At 45.4% G+C, this 16728-nt stretch overlaps 1 protein-coding gene across 5 annotated transcripts in view; it reads left to right on the top strand.

The window, feature by feature from the left end:
• The window catches only part of TENM1 (teneurin transmembrane protein 1), a 1319062-nt gene that overhangs the window by 1136348 nt on the left and 165986 nt on the right, over positions 1 to 16728 (top strand). For all 5 annotated transcript variants that reach the window (XM_073641092.1, XM_073641091.1, XM_073641090.1 and 2 more), the window contains one exon: positions 7449 to 7698. In XM_073641092.1, the coding sequence (XP_073497193.1) occupies positions 7449 to 7698 (250 nt within the window). The remainder of the gene's footprint in view (positions 1 to 7448; positions 7699 to 16728) is intronic.

The raw sequence follows: 16728 nt of genomic DNA, 5'->3' as shown, positions 1-16728 counted from the left end.
TTGCTTTATGCATCAAATAGAATACACTGAGACACTACTGTATACATCACATAGGAGACACTGAGACACTGCTGTATACATCACATAGAATACACTTAGACTCCACTGTGTACATCACATAGGAGACACTGAGACACTGCTGTATACATCACATAGAATACACTGAGACTCTGCTGTACACATCACATAGGATACACTGAGGCTCTGCTCTACACATCACATAGGAAACACTATAACACCTCTATAAATCACATAAGAAACACAAAGACTGTTGTTTAAATAACAAAGTATACACTGAGACTCTGCTGTTTACATCACATAGTATGCATTGAGATTCAGCTGTATACATCACAGAGGATGCACTGAGACTCTGCTGTATGGATCACATAGGATGCACTGAGACTCTGCTTTATGCATCACATAGGATGCACTGAGACTGCTGTGTATATCACATAGGATGCACTGAGACTCTGCTGTATAGATCCCATAGGATGCACTGAGACTCTGCTGTGTACATCACATAGGATGCATTGAGATTCAGCTGTATACATCACAGAGGATGCACTGAGACTCTGCTGTATAGATTACATAGGATGCACTGAGACGCTGCTGTTTACATCACATAGGATGCACTGAGACTGCTGTATATATCACATAGGATGCACTGAGACTCTGCTGTATAGATCCCATAGGATGCACTGAGACTCTGCTGTGTACATCACATAGGATTTACTGAGACTCTGCTGTATATATCACAGAGGATGCACTGAGACTCTGCTGCTTACATCACATAGGATACACTGAGACTCTGCTGCATAGATCCCATAGGATACATTGAGACTGCTGTATACATCACATAGGAAACACTGAGACTGATATGTACATCACATAGGAGACACTGTGACTCTGCTGTATATAAATTTGGTGAAATATGTATTGAACACATCTCCAATTTTCTAAATAAATATATTTCTAAAGGTGCTATTGACATAAAAATCTTACCAGATGTCATGTACAATCCATCCGATCCACACAAGCAAAGAAATCACACCATAGATGTCCTTAAATTAAGTTGTGTAATAATGAGAAATGACACAGGAAAAAAGTATTAAACACATAAAGCCAGAGAGGTGCAAAAAGCCATGGAAAGTCATGGCATCAATCTATCAGTAATTAGAAAGCAATCCTGCCACTTAGTGAAAAATAATATCAGCTGGTTCAACTGATGGCCTACAAAAAGATGTCTCATTACCCAGGTGCCACACAAGAAACATCTCAAGATGGGTAAAATCAGTGAGCTGTCTCAAGACCTTCACTACCTTATTGTTGCAAAACTTTCTGATGGCATTGACAGAAATAATTCTAAACTACTAAAGGTTCCAGTGTGCACTGTTGGGGTGATAATCCAGAATTGGAAAGAGCATAGTTCAATAACGTGTTCAATACCTATTTCACCCGCTGTACATCACATAGAACACACTGATATTCTGCTGTGTCATGCTACATTAGTGCTGCAGCTGGATTTAGTCTTTATTATTTCAGCAAAGCAGATGTCTGCTCTGGTGGACTATTGACTGCTGATTGGCTGCAGCGGTCACATGATACAACAATGTCTTGTCACCCACCAGCAACACCAACATTGCTGGAATGGTGCCACTGCAGGGTGTAGGTATACATTATTTTTCTTTTTCTTTGGTACTGAATTGATTAGGCATAGGATGTTCAATACTAGACACCCCACTTAATAGAATTACTAACTTTTGGAGAAGCTATTCTGTTAAAAACTGAATTTTGAGAAAATACTATTAAGGCCATACAGTTGGTCCTCTCTAAAGGATTTATTTGGTGCTTCTAGTTTCCACATTGGGTGCTCAAAGACATTGCCGATGTTGTGTCTATTGGATACTTGACAAGTAGCATGCACATATTCTTTTCTAATTAAAAGATTGTGATACCTGGCAAGCGACTTAAGGTTGCCACGTCAGCAGCATCTCAGCACTCAGTATGGAAGTGAAAGGCACTTAACACATTTACCTATCAAGTGGTGCGTCACCAAGCTCCTAAAAATATTGTCCTCTTAAGATTCCACCTGAAGTTAGTAATTTGACACAAGACAAAATTACATTGGGACATGTCCCGTGTGTCATGACATTGTTGATGTCATAAATGTTACACCATAAATCGCTAACTCAGTTGTCCCAACAAGTGACAGAGTTCCCACATGCCGTAAGGTAGACAAGGTCTAGTAAGATTAGACTTACCAGATTTATAAATACGAGATCACTATCGAGGAGGCAAAGAGTCTTTATGCATCTTCCATATTTGCTCTGATTTATCATATTTATTTTATGATTTTGAGGTTCCAAGTCTTCATAAACCTTCTCTAAAGATCAGCTTGCCCTTGTCATTATATTCTTTTTCTCTTAATACACAAAGGCTTTACTTGAGTGCTGGCTTATACGCTCTTATGAGTTATATTAATTTTTTTTCTGATGTCTTTTTGTCTGAGTGTGTAAAATGGTTTTTCAAGAAAGTGTCAAGTTGCTATTTAATGAACCTCTCAAAACTGAGAGATTTTATAGTTAAGTACTGCAGCCATTTGATTAGGTCACTGTCAAGTGTACTATGTAGTCACCTTTCTCCACTGACTGTGAGGACTATTTCTTCATTGCTACCAGCCTGCCTCTTAGTCATTTTACAACATATAACCATTATCTGCAACGCCTGATGCTATAAATTGTTATTAATATAATGTATTCAGAATGTTGAAAGCTTTGACCTTCATCAGATTGCCCTAAAGTAATTGTTCATATTTTGGCTAGTTTCCAATTTATAGTTTTAGAAAGAAAATATTTTATACTTTTGACAGAATAAGAGTTTCTTTTTTGGCTTGTGTTATTTTGGGTCCCTAAAATGGTTTATGTCACTCCTGTTGATCATATAAGTTATGATAGTAGACGCTTTTCCTCCGCTTGAGTATTTGATCATCATTTACTATTAGTTATAAGCCTGGTAACTGACACTTTAAGCACTACTGTCATTTTTTTTCCTAAGCTTATTGGTGCTTCACTCCAGGCAAAGCTGTGATACCTTCTTACATTACAAGCTTAGCTACAGATTACATATTTTCCATGTCGATAATTTGCTATCTCGTTTGGAGGCAGATTATAAACTATGCATGTTTTACCATTTACATTTTCTGAATTAACTACAGCTCTAAAAATAGTTCTTTTGGGTTTTCACATGGTCAGTACTCAGAGATGTATGAATTGCGGATGCTTTTCAAAAATGGCTTTTTATGCAACTAATAGCATTCACATAACCCGAGAAATAAAATTGTACAAACATATGGGATTCTTAAAAAAACTAATATCAAATTGTAATGATTGAAAATCATGGTAGAACTGCTTTCAAATACTATTTAAAGATATTTGGTAATGGCTCATCCATACTCTCCTACTTTCAGGGGTATTTACATTAAAGAGGTTGTCCACTACTTTATCGCTGAGGACCTATCCTTGGGATAGGTCATCAATGTCTGATCGGTTGGAGTCTGACACCCGCCACACCCCGCCAATCTACTGTTAGCAGTGGCAAAGACCGCAGGCTGGAGATGCTCAATAGTGGAGCTGCTCCGTCTACTCATAGCGGCCGCGGCAAAGTACTGCACATCCACCTCCTATTGATTTGAATAAGAGGTGGATGTGCAGTACCCTGCCACGGCCACTATCAGAAGACTGAGTAGCTCCGTAATCGAGTGACTTGGGCTGGCGGCTACCGTCGACACCAGAGATGACTGATCTGTAGGGGTACTGGGTATTGGACCCCGACTGATCAGACATTGATGACCAGTCCTAAGGAAAGACCAACAATGATAAAGTAGTGGACAACCTCTTTAAATCCATTTATGATATATTCACAGGACTCCTGCACCCCTGCTCTGCAAGTTGAAGCATGGATGGCACTTTTCATTTAAATCTATAGCAATGTGGGAAACTTTTAACCCTTGTTTTCTCAAAAAATAATACGGTTCAGGCATGGAAACCTTCAGTATTTCGTATACACAATATTGTGCAAACTGAAATCTCAGTGCCTGCTTTCACCTAATTTTGCTGCAGGTGTTTTGCATTCACTTTGTGGTTTTTGACCACCTGCCTCCTCAGAAATTTGGTGGTGATAGCTTCATCTTTCTGCCATGTCCAGGTAGTTTAGGTAGTTTCCCTTGAATGAAGACCTGTCACCAAGTTAAAGTGTCTAGTTTTTGCTCTTATTTTATTTCCGCTGCTCCCCTGAGTATTATGCTTTTTTCATTTTTAAAATCTACCATACTGTTCCGGAGCCATAAGCCTTTTGGTTTAGTGCAAATTTGTATGATCTTTACCAAGTTTAGCGCTGTTCTCAGTGTAATAAGGCATAGCCGACTAAAGACTTGCCCCCAAAGATCCAGAGAGTCATGCCCCCTTGATAAAGACCATAAAATTAGCACTAAATGAAAAGTCCCATATCTCTGGAACCACACAGTAGATTTCCAAAAAAAATGAAAAGACTGAATACGCTGGGGAACAGTGGGAATAAACTAATAGCAAATTTTGTCCGCTTTTGACTTGATGACAAGTCCTCTTTTACTTTGATCTTGCAAACTATTCTTCAAATTGTATCTCTAGCAATATCCATAGCCTTTGCTATCCTTTTGTACCCTTTTAATTGTTTGTGTAAAGAATTGTTCGCTTCTCTTAACTTTTTGCACTCTCTTAACTAACATGCAATCAAATGTCATAATGAACAAACTCCTAGCCAGTCCAGAAATTTAATTTGTTTTTCTTATGATTGGTTAGTCTCTAAATTTGTTGTACTAGGTATACTTAAGGGGGCCCTTTCACATTGTGTTGCTCCCCACATTCATTTGCCCTTATGGGGCTTCCGTCCAACCCCCCCGCAAAGTATGATTCAGGTGTATGTGTTGACAGGGCCATTGACTATAATGGTGGAGACAAAGTCATTGTGTGCTCTGTCATGCATCATTTTCAGATATGTAAGCCTATTGGAGGTGAACACCAAGACATAGCAAACTATATCTAGCTGTCCACCTCCAGTAGGTGTATACAGTTGAATATGATGCACAACAGAGCACTCAATGACTTTGTCTCCACCATTATAGTCAGTGGCCCAGTTGGCGCATGCACCTGACTCTTGTTTCGTGGGGGGTCTGGACATAAGCCCTAAAGGGGCCACTGAACGTGGGCAAGAACGCAATGTGAAAGGGCCCTAAGACAATACCTGATTTCCAAATGTATGTTCTTATGAGGGGAAGTTGTATAATTCTGAGATTGCAATAGTCCGTAGAAGTGGCATTTTGTGCTGAATTTGGAGAAACCACTTGTTACATTAGTTGTACTGAGCTATTTACATTTTCTTTGTCCGATTGGTTTATTGCAAACAGAAGAAAATGTATAAATGTTCCTAATAAACCTAAACTGCAATGGCGGTCAAATAATTTTGATTGCAACTCTATTGATACATATTTTTAATCTATCACTCCACCCAAACTGCACATTTCTGGACACCAATTACTGAAAAATACACTGTGTTCCAAATTATTATGCAAATAATATTTTCTCAGATTTTCCCAAATTACCTATATGAATTGCAGTCATTGTAATTTTCCAGTCAAATAACTATTAGAGTATAATTGAAAGTTTTTTGTACAAACTGCCTAAGATAACAGTATATTTTTAAAAAAATAAAACACTCAAACTGCACTCAAAATGCATGTTCCAAATTATTATGCACAGCAGAGTTTTCAACCTTTTCATTTTAATAAAGAACAAAAAAATGGTCATTTTTGAAATTATAAGCATTAGCAGGTTATTACAAACTGAAATCAAACAGTTTTCAGCTCAAAACTTTATTCTAGGTGATGTAACATTTGCACATAGGACCCCTTGTTCGAAAGGAGCTTCTGAACTCTCTCATTCATTGAATTTGTCATGTTTTGGATGCTTTCTGCTTCAATTGTTTTGCATGAGGACAGAATACCCTCCCAGAGCTGTTGCTTAGATGTGAACTGCCTCCCGCCATCATAGACACTCCTTTTGATGATGCTCCAGAGGTTCTGAATGGGGTAGAGGTCAGGATGAGACGGTGCATTATCATGCATGAAAATGATCTTGCTGCGGAATGCACGGTTCTTCTTCTTAAACCATGGCAGGAAGTGCTGTTTGAGAAACTCAACATACATTATGGAGTTCATCTTTACCCCTTCAGGGATCCTAAAAGGGCCGACAATCTCTCTCCCCATGATTCCAGCCCAAAAGATTACTCCACCTCCTCCTTGTTGGCGCCGTAGCCGTGTTTGCATGGGGTGTCCATCAACCAGCCATCCTCCACTCCATCCATCTGGACCATCGAGATCATTTCATGCATGATAATGCCCCGTCTCATGCTGCACTTAACACATCTGCATCTCTGGCTGCTGTGGGCATAAAAGGGGACAAACTTATGGTGTGGCCCCCATGCTCCCTTGACCTCAACCCCATTGAGAACCTCTGGAGCATCATCAAAAGCAGTGTCTATGATGGCGGGAGGCAGTTCACATCTAAGCAACAGCTCTGGGAGGGTATTCTGTCCTCATGCAAAACAATTGAAGCAGAAACCATCCAAAACCTGACAAATTCAATGAATGAGAGAGTTCAGAAGCTCCTTTCGAACAAGGGGTCCTATGTGCAAATGTAACATCACCTAGAATAAAGTTTTGAGTTGAAAACTGTTTGATTTCAGTTTGTAATAACCTGCTAATGCTTATAATTTCAAAAATGACCATTTTTTTGTTCTTTATTAAAATGAAAAGGTTGAAAACTCTGCTGTACATAATAATTTGGAACATGCATTTTGAGTGCAGTTTGAGTGTTTTATTTTTTTAAAAATATACTGTTATCATAGGCAGTATGTACAAAAACCTTTCAATTGTACTCTAATAGTTATTTGACTGGAAAATTACAATGACTGCAATTCATATAGGTAATTTGGGAAAATCTGAGAAAATATTATTTGCATAATAATTTGGAACACAGTGTATTCTTCCTAAGGCAATGATGTTGAAAATATAATGTAAGACTACATCCCTCATGAGTTGGGTGGGGAAGAGGCACAAATATTAGGATTACTGCTGTTCCGTGGATGGAGTACTGACTACCCCAACACCTTAGGTTTCATTCCTGCATTTCATTTTGACTTTCCCATAGATTGTGTATCATGTGTTAATGATTTATGGAAATAAGATTGTTAGCTCTGTTAGACAGGGATTGGTGTTCTCCGTCCTATTTTTAGGATTCTATAAACTATAGTCCAAATCTAGTTTGCTGCAAAAAATGTAATTAAAATGCAAAAATGTCTCCCATTTAAAAATGTAAAATTATACGTTAATGGATGAATTTCTCTTTTCTTATTAGGGATATTGCACAAAGGAGATGGAGAAAATATATTCATATCACAGCAGCCTCCTGTGATTTCAACACTGATGGGTAATGGTCTGCAGAGAACCCTCTTGTGCTCCACTTGCAATGGACCAGTACATAACAACAAGCTCTTTGCTCCTGTTGCTATGGCAACTGGACCTGATGGGAGCATCTATATTGGAGATTTCAATTTTGTAAGACGGATACACCCATCTGGAAATGTCATAAGCATTTTAGAGCTTCGGTAAGAGTACAGATTGTACCTTGTTATCTGTATTAAATGCATGGCATCTACTAATGTGGGAGGAGGAAATGACTACGAAGCAGAAGATGTTTTTATATCACACCCGGCTACTATACACGGTGTATAGGATAGATAGAGAAAACTGGAATCACTATCACAAAGTTTGCAAGTACAAGAGAAATTAGGGTCAGAGACTGCAGGCAGGAAAATATCTAAAATATCCAAATTTGTGAGAGTAGTAATTGTGACTAACTCAGTGCATTACGCCACTAGCGGCTGATAATGGCAGGCAATTGCTTTACTCACATTGCTATGGGTGAAAAGGTATTTTCGGATAATAGATGTTATTTGTGTGCATCCATTCCTATTTTGAGTCATCAATGTGAAAATTCTGCTCTTTTAATTCAATATGTTTCCTAATACAAGCATTAACGTGTGGAGCGATTCTGGTTTCAGCAAACAGAGGTTATTCGCTGTCTAATGCACTTATACCATGTTCTACTATATTTTCTGTATTGTTTCATATTTGTAAATATGTCTAATATATAATCTTAAAGAGGGCGAGAGCATTTTATATCCCAGTTTGTATGTAGGGATGAAAGTTATGCAGGTCACATGATTCTCCTTCAGAATCTTCTAGACCACTGTAATACTTTTATTACTGGAAGTGGTCAAATAACCAGATAGTATCAAGTAATCAGATGACACCAAGCAGGAAACCAGTCAATACCTGGCAGGGAACCAAGGATCCACAACTTCCAATACGCGTTTCGCAAAAAAAATGCTTCATCAAGGTTTCAGCAAACAGACCTTATTCACTGTATAATACATTTATACCATTTTCTACTATAGTTTCTTTATTTTTAAATAGTTGTAAATATTTCTAATATCTAAGCAAATGTGTAGAGATGGAAGCATTAGAGATAGGCATGAGTTGGGGCTGAAAAAAAATGCATATGAGCACACTCTCCTAGATTAACATTGGACCGAATGCAATCCGATTTTCTATCAGATTGCATTACTCCGATTTAATCGCAAGTGAGAGCGAGCCCATAGAAGCATTATATATCCTAGTTTAACATGTAAGGATGAAAGTTATGCAGATGACATGATTCTGCTTCAGAACCTTCTAGACCACTGAATTCTCATACCACCTGTAGTCACTCCCTTGTACCTTCTGAGAAGTCTACCGAAAGTGGTACATAGGGACATAGCACTCAACCCACACCTCACAAGAGAAACATCAATATAATGAGAAACATGCAAGCCAAACAGTAAAAATAAATCACTTTATTAAATCAGAAAATCTAGACAACATAGTACTAGTGAAACACAGCACAAATGAGGCTAAAAAAAGAGGAGACACCTGGAAAGAAATAAAATGCCCTATATAATCCTTACATATAAAACAGATACCCACTTGATATGCCAACGAATTATCACCAGAAAGAACACTGAATAGCATAGAAAGTCAACATAACAGATAAAATCAAGGTAGAGCAAGGGAAGGCAATATTCATGAGAAGTATAGCATAGAACAGATTAGGGGAAGATCTAAGAGCCAAGTACGCCACCCACAAACGGTATAGACAATATATAGATTGTATATTGAGCACAGCTATATTGCAATAATCCTATTACTGGATAGTGTCTTAACCAGATAGTGTCAAGTTATCAGATAAGGCCAAGCAGGGAACCAGTTAATACCTGGCAGGGTACCAAGGATTCACCACTCCCGACGCACGTTTTGCAAAAATATGCTTCATCCACGGTTCAGCAAACAAAGCTTATTCACTGTATAATGCAGTTGTACCATTTTCTACTATAGTTTCTGTATTTTTCAATATTTGCACATAAGTCTAATATCTAAGCTTATATATAGAAATGGGAGAATTATATATCCCAGTGTATATATATATAAGGCACCTCCTCCAAAATGGAGGTGCCCGAGCAATGTTGTTTGCACCTGTGTCTCACCTGTGCTTCAGCCCTCAGGTCCCGTTGCCAGTTACCTGCCAGTTACCTGTCAGATTCCTGCCTGATTACTTGCTACCTGTCTGCTAGTCTGAGGTCCGACGGTCTGCCTTACTACTCCTGTCAGTCTGTCTAAGGACCAGCCTGCCCGCTCACCTGGGAGCGCTTCTCCGCTACCTGCCTGCTTGCCTGCCCGGAGGCTCCGCTGTCACGTGCTGTGACCACCAGCTATTCCAGAGACTCTTGCCCGCTCACCTGGGAGCGCACATCAGCTACCTGCCTGCCTGCCTGAGGTCCGACGGTCTGCCTACCAACTCCTGTCAGTCTGTCTATGGACCAGCTTGCCCGCTCACCTGGGAGCGCACATCTGCTATCTGCCTGCTAGCCTACCTGGAGGCTCCGCCGTCACGTGCTGTGACCACCTGCCTGTCCAGTGACTCCTGCCCGCTCTCCTGGGAGCGCTCATCTGCTACCTGTCTGTCTGCCTACCCGGAGGCTCTGCCGTCACGTGCTGTGACCACCCGCCTGTCCAGAGACTTCTGCCCGCTCACCTGGGAGCGCTCATCTGTCGCCTGTCCGCTGGTCTTCCTGGAGGCTCCGCCGTCACATGCTGTGACCACCCGTTCATCCAGAGACTCTCGCCTGCTCACCTGGGAGCTCTCGTCTATCTTCAGCCGCCACAGGTCGTACCAACCCTATACCTAGAGACTGCCCCTGTCACTTGCCGTGACCTCCAGCCCCGTTCACTCAGAGACTGTCCCATTCACTCAGAGACTGTCCCGTTCACTCAGAGACTGTCCAGGTCACCTCCTGTGACTGCCTGCCTGGTCGCCACCCGCTCCCTTACAAGGACCGCCCCCTTGTATTGTAGCCCAGAGGTTCCGCCTCCCAGACCCGTTACAGTTTGCTCGGGCCATGGAACCCGGTGGCACCCAAGCTCCCTCGCTCTCGGACCTGTGTCATGAACTGTCCCGTCAAAGGTCCCATCCTGGGTCACCTGCGGAATGTCAATACTCGCCTGGATACTCTGACTGCTCCACCGACAACCTCCGCCAGTGCCATGTCTCGCAATCCGGCAGCTCCGCTGCCCACTAATACCATGGTATCCTACCCCGGACCCCGGCTTTCTGCACCTCCTCGCTTCGGAGGCGACTCCGTCCAGGCTCGGGGCTTCATAAATCAGTGCACCCTGCACTTTGAACTATTGTCCCACCAGTTTAACTCCGACCGAGCCAAAATTGCATTCATCATGTCCCATCTCACCGGGGAGGCTCTGGCCTGGCTAAATCCTCTATGGGAGAGAGGAGACCCCCTGGTGTCCAACTTGCCTGCTTTTCTCACGGCTTTCCGGAAAGTCTTCGACGAACCCGGACGGAAGACCTCATCCGCATCATCATTGCTACGCCTCCGTCAGGAAAGCCTCACCGTGGGCCAATATGCCATACGGTTCCGTACCCTTGCCTCGGAGCTGGCCTGGGATAACGACGCTCTGGTTTCCGTCTTCTGGGAGGGTCTGTCCGGCCGTATTAAAGATGAACTTGCCGGTCGGGACATTCCTACCACTCTCGATGACTTAATAACTCTTGCCACCCGGATTGACCTACGGTTCCAGGAGCGTGCCAGAGAGGTCACCCGTGAGAGGAGGTTACTACATCTAGCTCCTACTTTTCAGAAACCCGTCACTCCTTCTGTCTCTAACCAGGTACACCCTCCTGAGCCTATGCAGGTCGACCAGACCAAGATGGTCAAGACCCGTCAGGACTTACGCCGTGCCGAGGGGACCTGCTTCTACTGTGGCAGTAAGGAGCACCGGATCCGTGCCTGCCCGGAGAGGTCGGGAAACGCCTGTGTCTAGGTTCGCTCAGAGAGGTCCACCTAGACAAGAATAAATCCTCTCCATCCCTGCTGTTGTCAGTTTCAATCGTCTACGGGGAGAACCGTTATTTCGAACTAGCCCAACTGGACTCTGGAGCAGCCGGGAATCTTATTTCACAGTCCCTGGTAGAGAAATACCGCATCCCCACCAAACCTCTGGCTGTACCCTTGTCTGTGGCTGCCGTGGATGGGGGGCTCTTACCACGCCCCATCCAACTCATCACCGAATCCATTACTCTGCAGGTGGGAATGCTGCATTCTGAAAGTATCTCCTTTCATGTTCTGCCTGGACTCTCTCACGCCCTCTTGCTAGGTCTGCCTTGGCTCCAGAAACATGCACCCGTGCTTGACTGGCAGACCGGAGAAGTCCTTCGCTGGGGACATAAGACCTGCCTGGTCCCCGTCCATCCCGTCCGTCCCTCTCCTACCCCAGCTAATCTACCTGGACTTCCGATTCCTTATTGGTCTTATGCTGATGTCTTTAATAAAAAGGAGGCAGAGACATTACCCCCTCATAGACCATACGACTGTCCCATCGACCTGTTACCCGGTACTACTCCTCCCCGTGGGCGTATTTATCCTTTATCCGCTGCTGAGACCCGGTCGATGTCCGAATATATTGAGGAGAATCTGGCCAGGGGATTCATCCGGAAATCTACCTCCCCGGCGGGAGCAGGCTTCTTTTTCGTCAAAAAGAAGGACGGCTCTCTCCGTCCCTGTATAGACTATAGAGGCCTAAACCAGATCACGGTGAAGAATAAGTACCCCCTTCCGCTCATTCCAGAATTATTTGATCGTCTGAGGGGGGCTAGAATCTTCACCAAACTAGACCTCCGTGGGGCGTACAACCTGGTTCGTATCCGTCAGGGGGATGAATGGAAGACGGCATTCAACACCCGGGACGGCCACTATGAATACCTGGTAATGCCCTTTGGTCTCTGTAACGCTCCTGCCGTCTTTCAAGAGTTGGTCAATGACATCTTCCGGGACCTTCTCTACTCCTGCGTAGTGGTGTACCTGGACGACATCTTGGTCTTCTCTCCGGATCTCCAGACTCACCGGAGGAACGTTCGTCAGGTCCTGCTCAGGCTCAGGCAGAATCACCTCTTCGCTAAATACGAGAAGTGCCTCTTTGAGCAGACCTCGCTTCCGTTTTTGGGCTACATTATTTCTCAGACCGGCCTACGAATGGATCCAGAGAAACTGTCTGCCATCGAGAAATGGCCCCGACCGGAGGGGTTGAAAGCCATTCAGCGGTTCCTGGGCTTCGCCAACTACTACCGCCTCTTCATACCACACTTCTCTTCCCGGACTGCCCCAATTTCCGCGCTCACCCGTAAGGGTACTAATCCCAAACAGTGGCCGCCCGAAGCAGAAGAAGCCTTTCTTTCCTTAAAACAGGCCTTCTCTTCCGCCCCGGTGCTGCATCGCCCGGACGGCAACAAGCAGTTCTTCCTGGAAGTGGACGCCTCCTCCTCTGGAGCTGGAGCGGTACTTACTCAAAAATCTTCTTCCGGGAGGATGGTAACTTGCGGCTTCTTCTCTAAACTCTTCTCCTCCTCAGAGCACAATTATTCCATAGGAGATCGAGAGTTATTGGCCATCAAACTGGCATTGGAGGAGTGGCGTTACCTGCTTGAGGGGGCTCTTCACCCGGTAATAATTTACACTGACCACAAGAACTTGGCTTACCTCCAGCATGCCCAGAGACTTAACCCGCGCCAAGCCCGGTGGTCCTTGTTTTTTGCTCGTTTTGATTTTGTCCTTCATTTTCGCCCGGCTGACAAAAACGTCAAGGCGGACGCCTTGTCTCGATCCTTTCTGGTATCTGATCTCGAGGAAGATCCGAAACACATCATCGATCCCGCCAGAGTAATGCAGGTGGCTCCCGTGAGTCTAAATCGTCTCCCTCCCGGAAAGACGTTCGTATCAGTACCTGATCGGGAGAAGATCCTTCACTGGGGTCACTCGTCTAAACTGGCTGGCCACGCTGGTCAGAAGAAGACCCTCCAGCTTATTTCCCGTCACTACTGGTGGCCTACCCTGCACAAGGATGTAATAGACTTTGTTTCTGCCTGTGTGTCCTGCGCCCGCAACAAGGTTCCGAGACATCTGCCAGCCGGTCGCCTCCTTCCGCTCCCAGTACCTGCTGCCCCCTGGCAGCATATTGCAATGGACTTCATAACTGACCTCCCACTCTCTGCCGGTTGTACGGTCATTTGGGTGGTCGCTGACCGCTTCTCCAAGATGGCTCATTTCGTTCCCCTACCAGGCCTCCCGTCTGCACCCGAGCTAGCTAGAGACTTTATTCGTCACATCTTCCGTCTTCATGGCCTGCCCCTCCACATCATGTCGGATCGTGGGGTACAGTTCACCTCACGCTTCTGGAGAGCCACTTGTAAACTACTAGACGTCACCCTGGACTTCTCTTCCGCTTACCACCCACAGTCCAATGGTCAAGTGGAGCGGATCAATCAGAACCTGACCAGTTACCTCCGGCACTTCGTTAATGCCCACCATTCTGACTGGGTGGATCTCCTACCATGGGCCGAGTTCTCTTACAATAATCACGAGAGCGAATCCTCCTCCAAATCCCCGTTTTTTGTAGTCTTTGGTCAGCATCCTCGGATTCCTTTTCCTGTCTCCACCTCGGTGGACAACCCGGCTGCGGAATCTCTCGTTAGCAAATTTTCCTCCATTTGGGAGAGTACCCGATCCGCACTCCTTCAGTCGTCCGAACGGATGAAAAGACACGCTGACAAAAAACGCCTGGATCCTCCTCAATTTCGGCCAGGAGATAAGGTCTGGCTCTCATCTAAATATGTTCGACTCAAGATACCTTCTTACAAGTTAGGGCCTCGGTTCATCGGACCTCTGGAGGTCACCAGTCAGATCAACCCGGTGGCCTATAAATTGAAACTCCCGGCCAACTTACGGATCCCTAACTCCTTCCATGTATCTCTCCTCAAACCTGTGGTACTTAACTCTTTTTCCAAGTCTACAGGTACGCCTCCTGCTCCGGTTTCCGCTGAGGACGAGTTTGAGGTAGAGAACATTCTTGCCACCAAAAGGGTAAGAGGAAAGACCTTTTTTCTGGTAGATTGGAAGGGGTTTGGTCCTGAGGAGAGAACGTGGGAGCCCCGGGAGAACATCCATGCCCCTCTCATCCTAGCTAAATTTCTGTCTGGCCTAAAAAAGGGGGGGCCTAAAGGGGGGGGTACTGTAGTGCCGGCGTCCCTGCCCTCTGCTAGGCAGGGACGCTGCTCCCCTCACTGCTCTGCCCCGTGCCCGGCGTCCCTCTCCCGCTCTGCTGTCAGCACACGCTCCTTCCCGGCGTCCTCCTCCCGCTCTGCTCTCAGCGCGCGCTCCTTCCCGGCCCCTGTGCTTAGGGCGCGCGCGCGCTCCCCTCCTCTTAAAGGGGCCGCGCGCGTCGTCCTAAGGAGTCCCCGGCCAATGGCCGGAGGACTTCATCATATATAAGGCACCTCCTCCAAAATGGAGGTGCCCGAGCAATGTTGTTTGCACCTGTGTCTCACCTGTGCTTCAGCCCTCAGGTCCCGTTGCCAGTTACCTGTCAGATTCCTGCCTGATTACTTGCTACCTGTCTGCTAGTCTGAGGTCCGACGGTCTGCCTTACTACTCCTGTCAGTCTGTCTAAGGACCAGCCTGCCCGCTCACCTGGGAGCGCTTCTCCGCTACCTGCCTGCTTGCCTGCCCGGAGGCTCCGCTGTCACGTGCTGTGACCACCAGCTATTCCAGAGACTCTTGCCCGCTCACCTGGGAGCGCACATCAGCTACCTGCCTGCCTGCCTGAGGTCCGACGGTCTGCCTACCAACTCCTGTCAGTCTGTCTATGGACCAGCTTGCCCGCTCACCTGGGAGCGCACATCTGCTATCTGCCTGCTAGCCTACCTGGAGGCTCCGCCGTCACGTGCTGTGACCACCTGCCTGTCCAGTGACTCCTGCCCGCTCTCCTGGGAGCGCTCATCTGCTACCTGTCTGTCTGCCTACCCGGAGGCTCTGCCGTCACGTGCTGTGACCACCCGCCTGTCCAGAGACTTCTGCCCGCTCACCTGGGAGCGCTCATCTGTCGCCTGTCCGCTGGTCTTCCTGGAGGCTCCGCCGTCACATGCTGTGACCACCCGTTCATCCAGAGACTCTCGCCTGCTCACCTGGGAGCTCTCGTCTATCTTCAGCCGCCACAGGTCGTACCAACCCTATACCTAGAGACTGCCCCGGTCACTTGCCGTGACCTCCAGCCCCGTTCACTCAGAGAATGTTCCGTTCACTCAGAGACTGTCCCGTTCACTCAAAGACTGTCCAGGTCACCTCCTGTGACTGCCTGCCTGGTCGCCACCCGCTCCCTTACAAGGACCGCCCCCTTGTATTGTAGCCCAGAGGTTCCGCCTCCCAGACCCGTTACACCCAGCTTATATACAGAGATAGAAGCATTGTATTTCATTGCTTTTTTATGTTGGGATGAAAGTCATGCAGGTCACGTGATTCTGCTTCAGAACCTTCTAGAGCACTGCATTCTCAGCAATTGACGCAACCTACATGTAATGAAGCAGGGATATACATCTCATTGGTACAACCCCTGCAGCGCACAGGGACCCAAGAGGTAAGGGGTCCACTTCCATCTCCAAAGCAGCTAACAGTTTGGTCATAGACAAAACTATTGGACTGTAAAGGGCCAATATACTGTTCTTTCACAGAGGCCCTTTTCTGTCTGTGTACGCCACTTTAATAAAGAATAGAGGGTACTGGGGTTTGGAGGCTTACCAGGGTGCAGCAACTCAGTATGGAGTGAAAGCTATTTGAGAAGATAGGCATTTAGGTTAGTCTTCCATGTTTAGAAGCAGATCCTACAGACTGTCTTGGAACATACTCTACTGCGTTCCCTATCCATTCCCAGTTATGCTTGCCTGTAAGATGCTGTTGACAGTTGTTAATGAAATCAGCCTTAAAGGGGTTGTCCAGTCTTAAGCTACAAGTCTGCAGTCACTATATTTGACTGCAAACTTGTGAATCCTCACATCGAGCACACTGTGAAAATTCTCTGGTACCTGCGTTGGGAGTGGCAGGTGAGTGACCTCAAGTATGGGATTTCCATACATGCCGTCACATGCCGACTAGGTGGCCTCACTCAATGCAAGTGTATTGAGCTAGGCCAGATACTGT

The sequence above is a fragment of the Phyllobates terribilis genome, unplaced genomic scaffold (genome assembly GCF_046119375.1).
Source record: "Phyllobates terribilis strain yellow unplaced genomic scaffold, ASM4611937v1 Scaffold_7__3_contigs__length_470593459, whole genome shotgun sequence".
Taxonomy (NCBI): domain Eukaryota; kingdom Metazoa; phylum Chordata; class Amphibia; order Anura; family Dendrobatidae; genus Phyllobates; species Phyllobates terribilis.
Note: the sequence above shows the minus strand (reverse complement) of the source record. Positions and strands in the feature narration are given on the sequence as shown.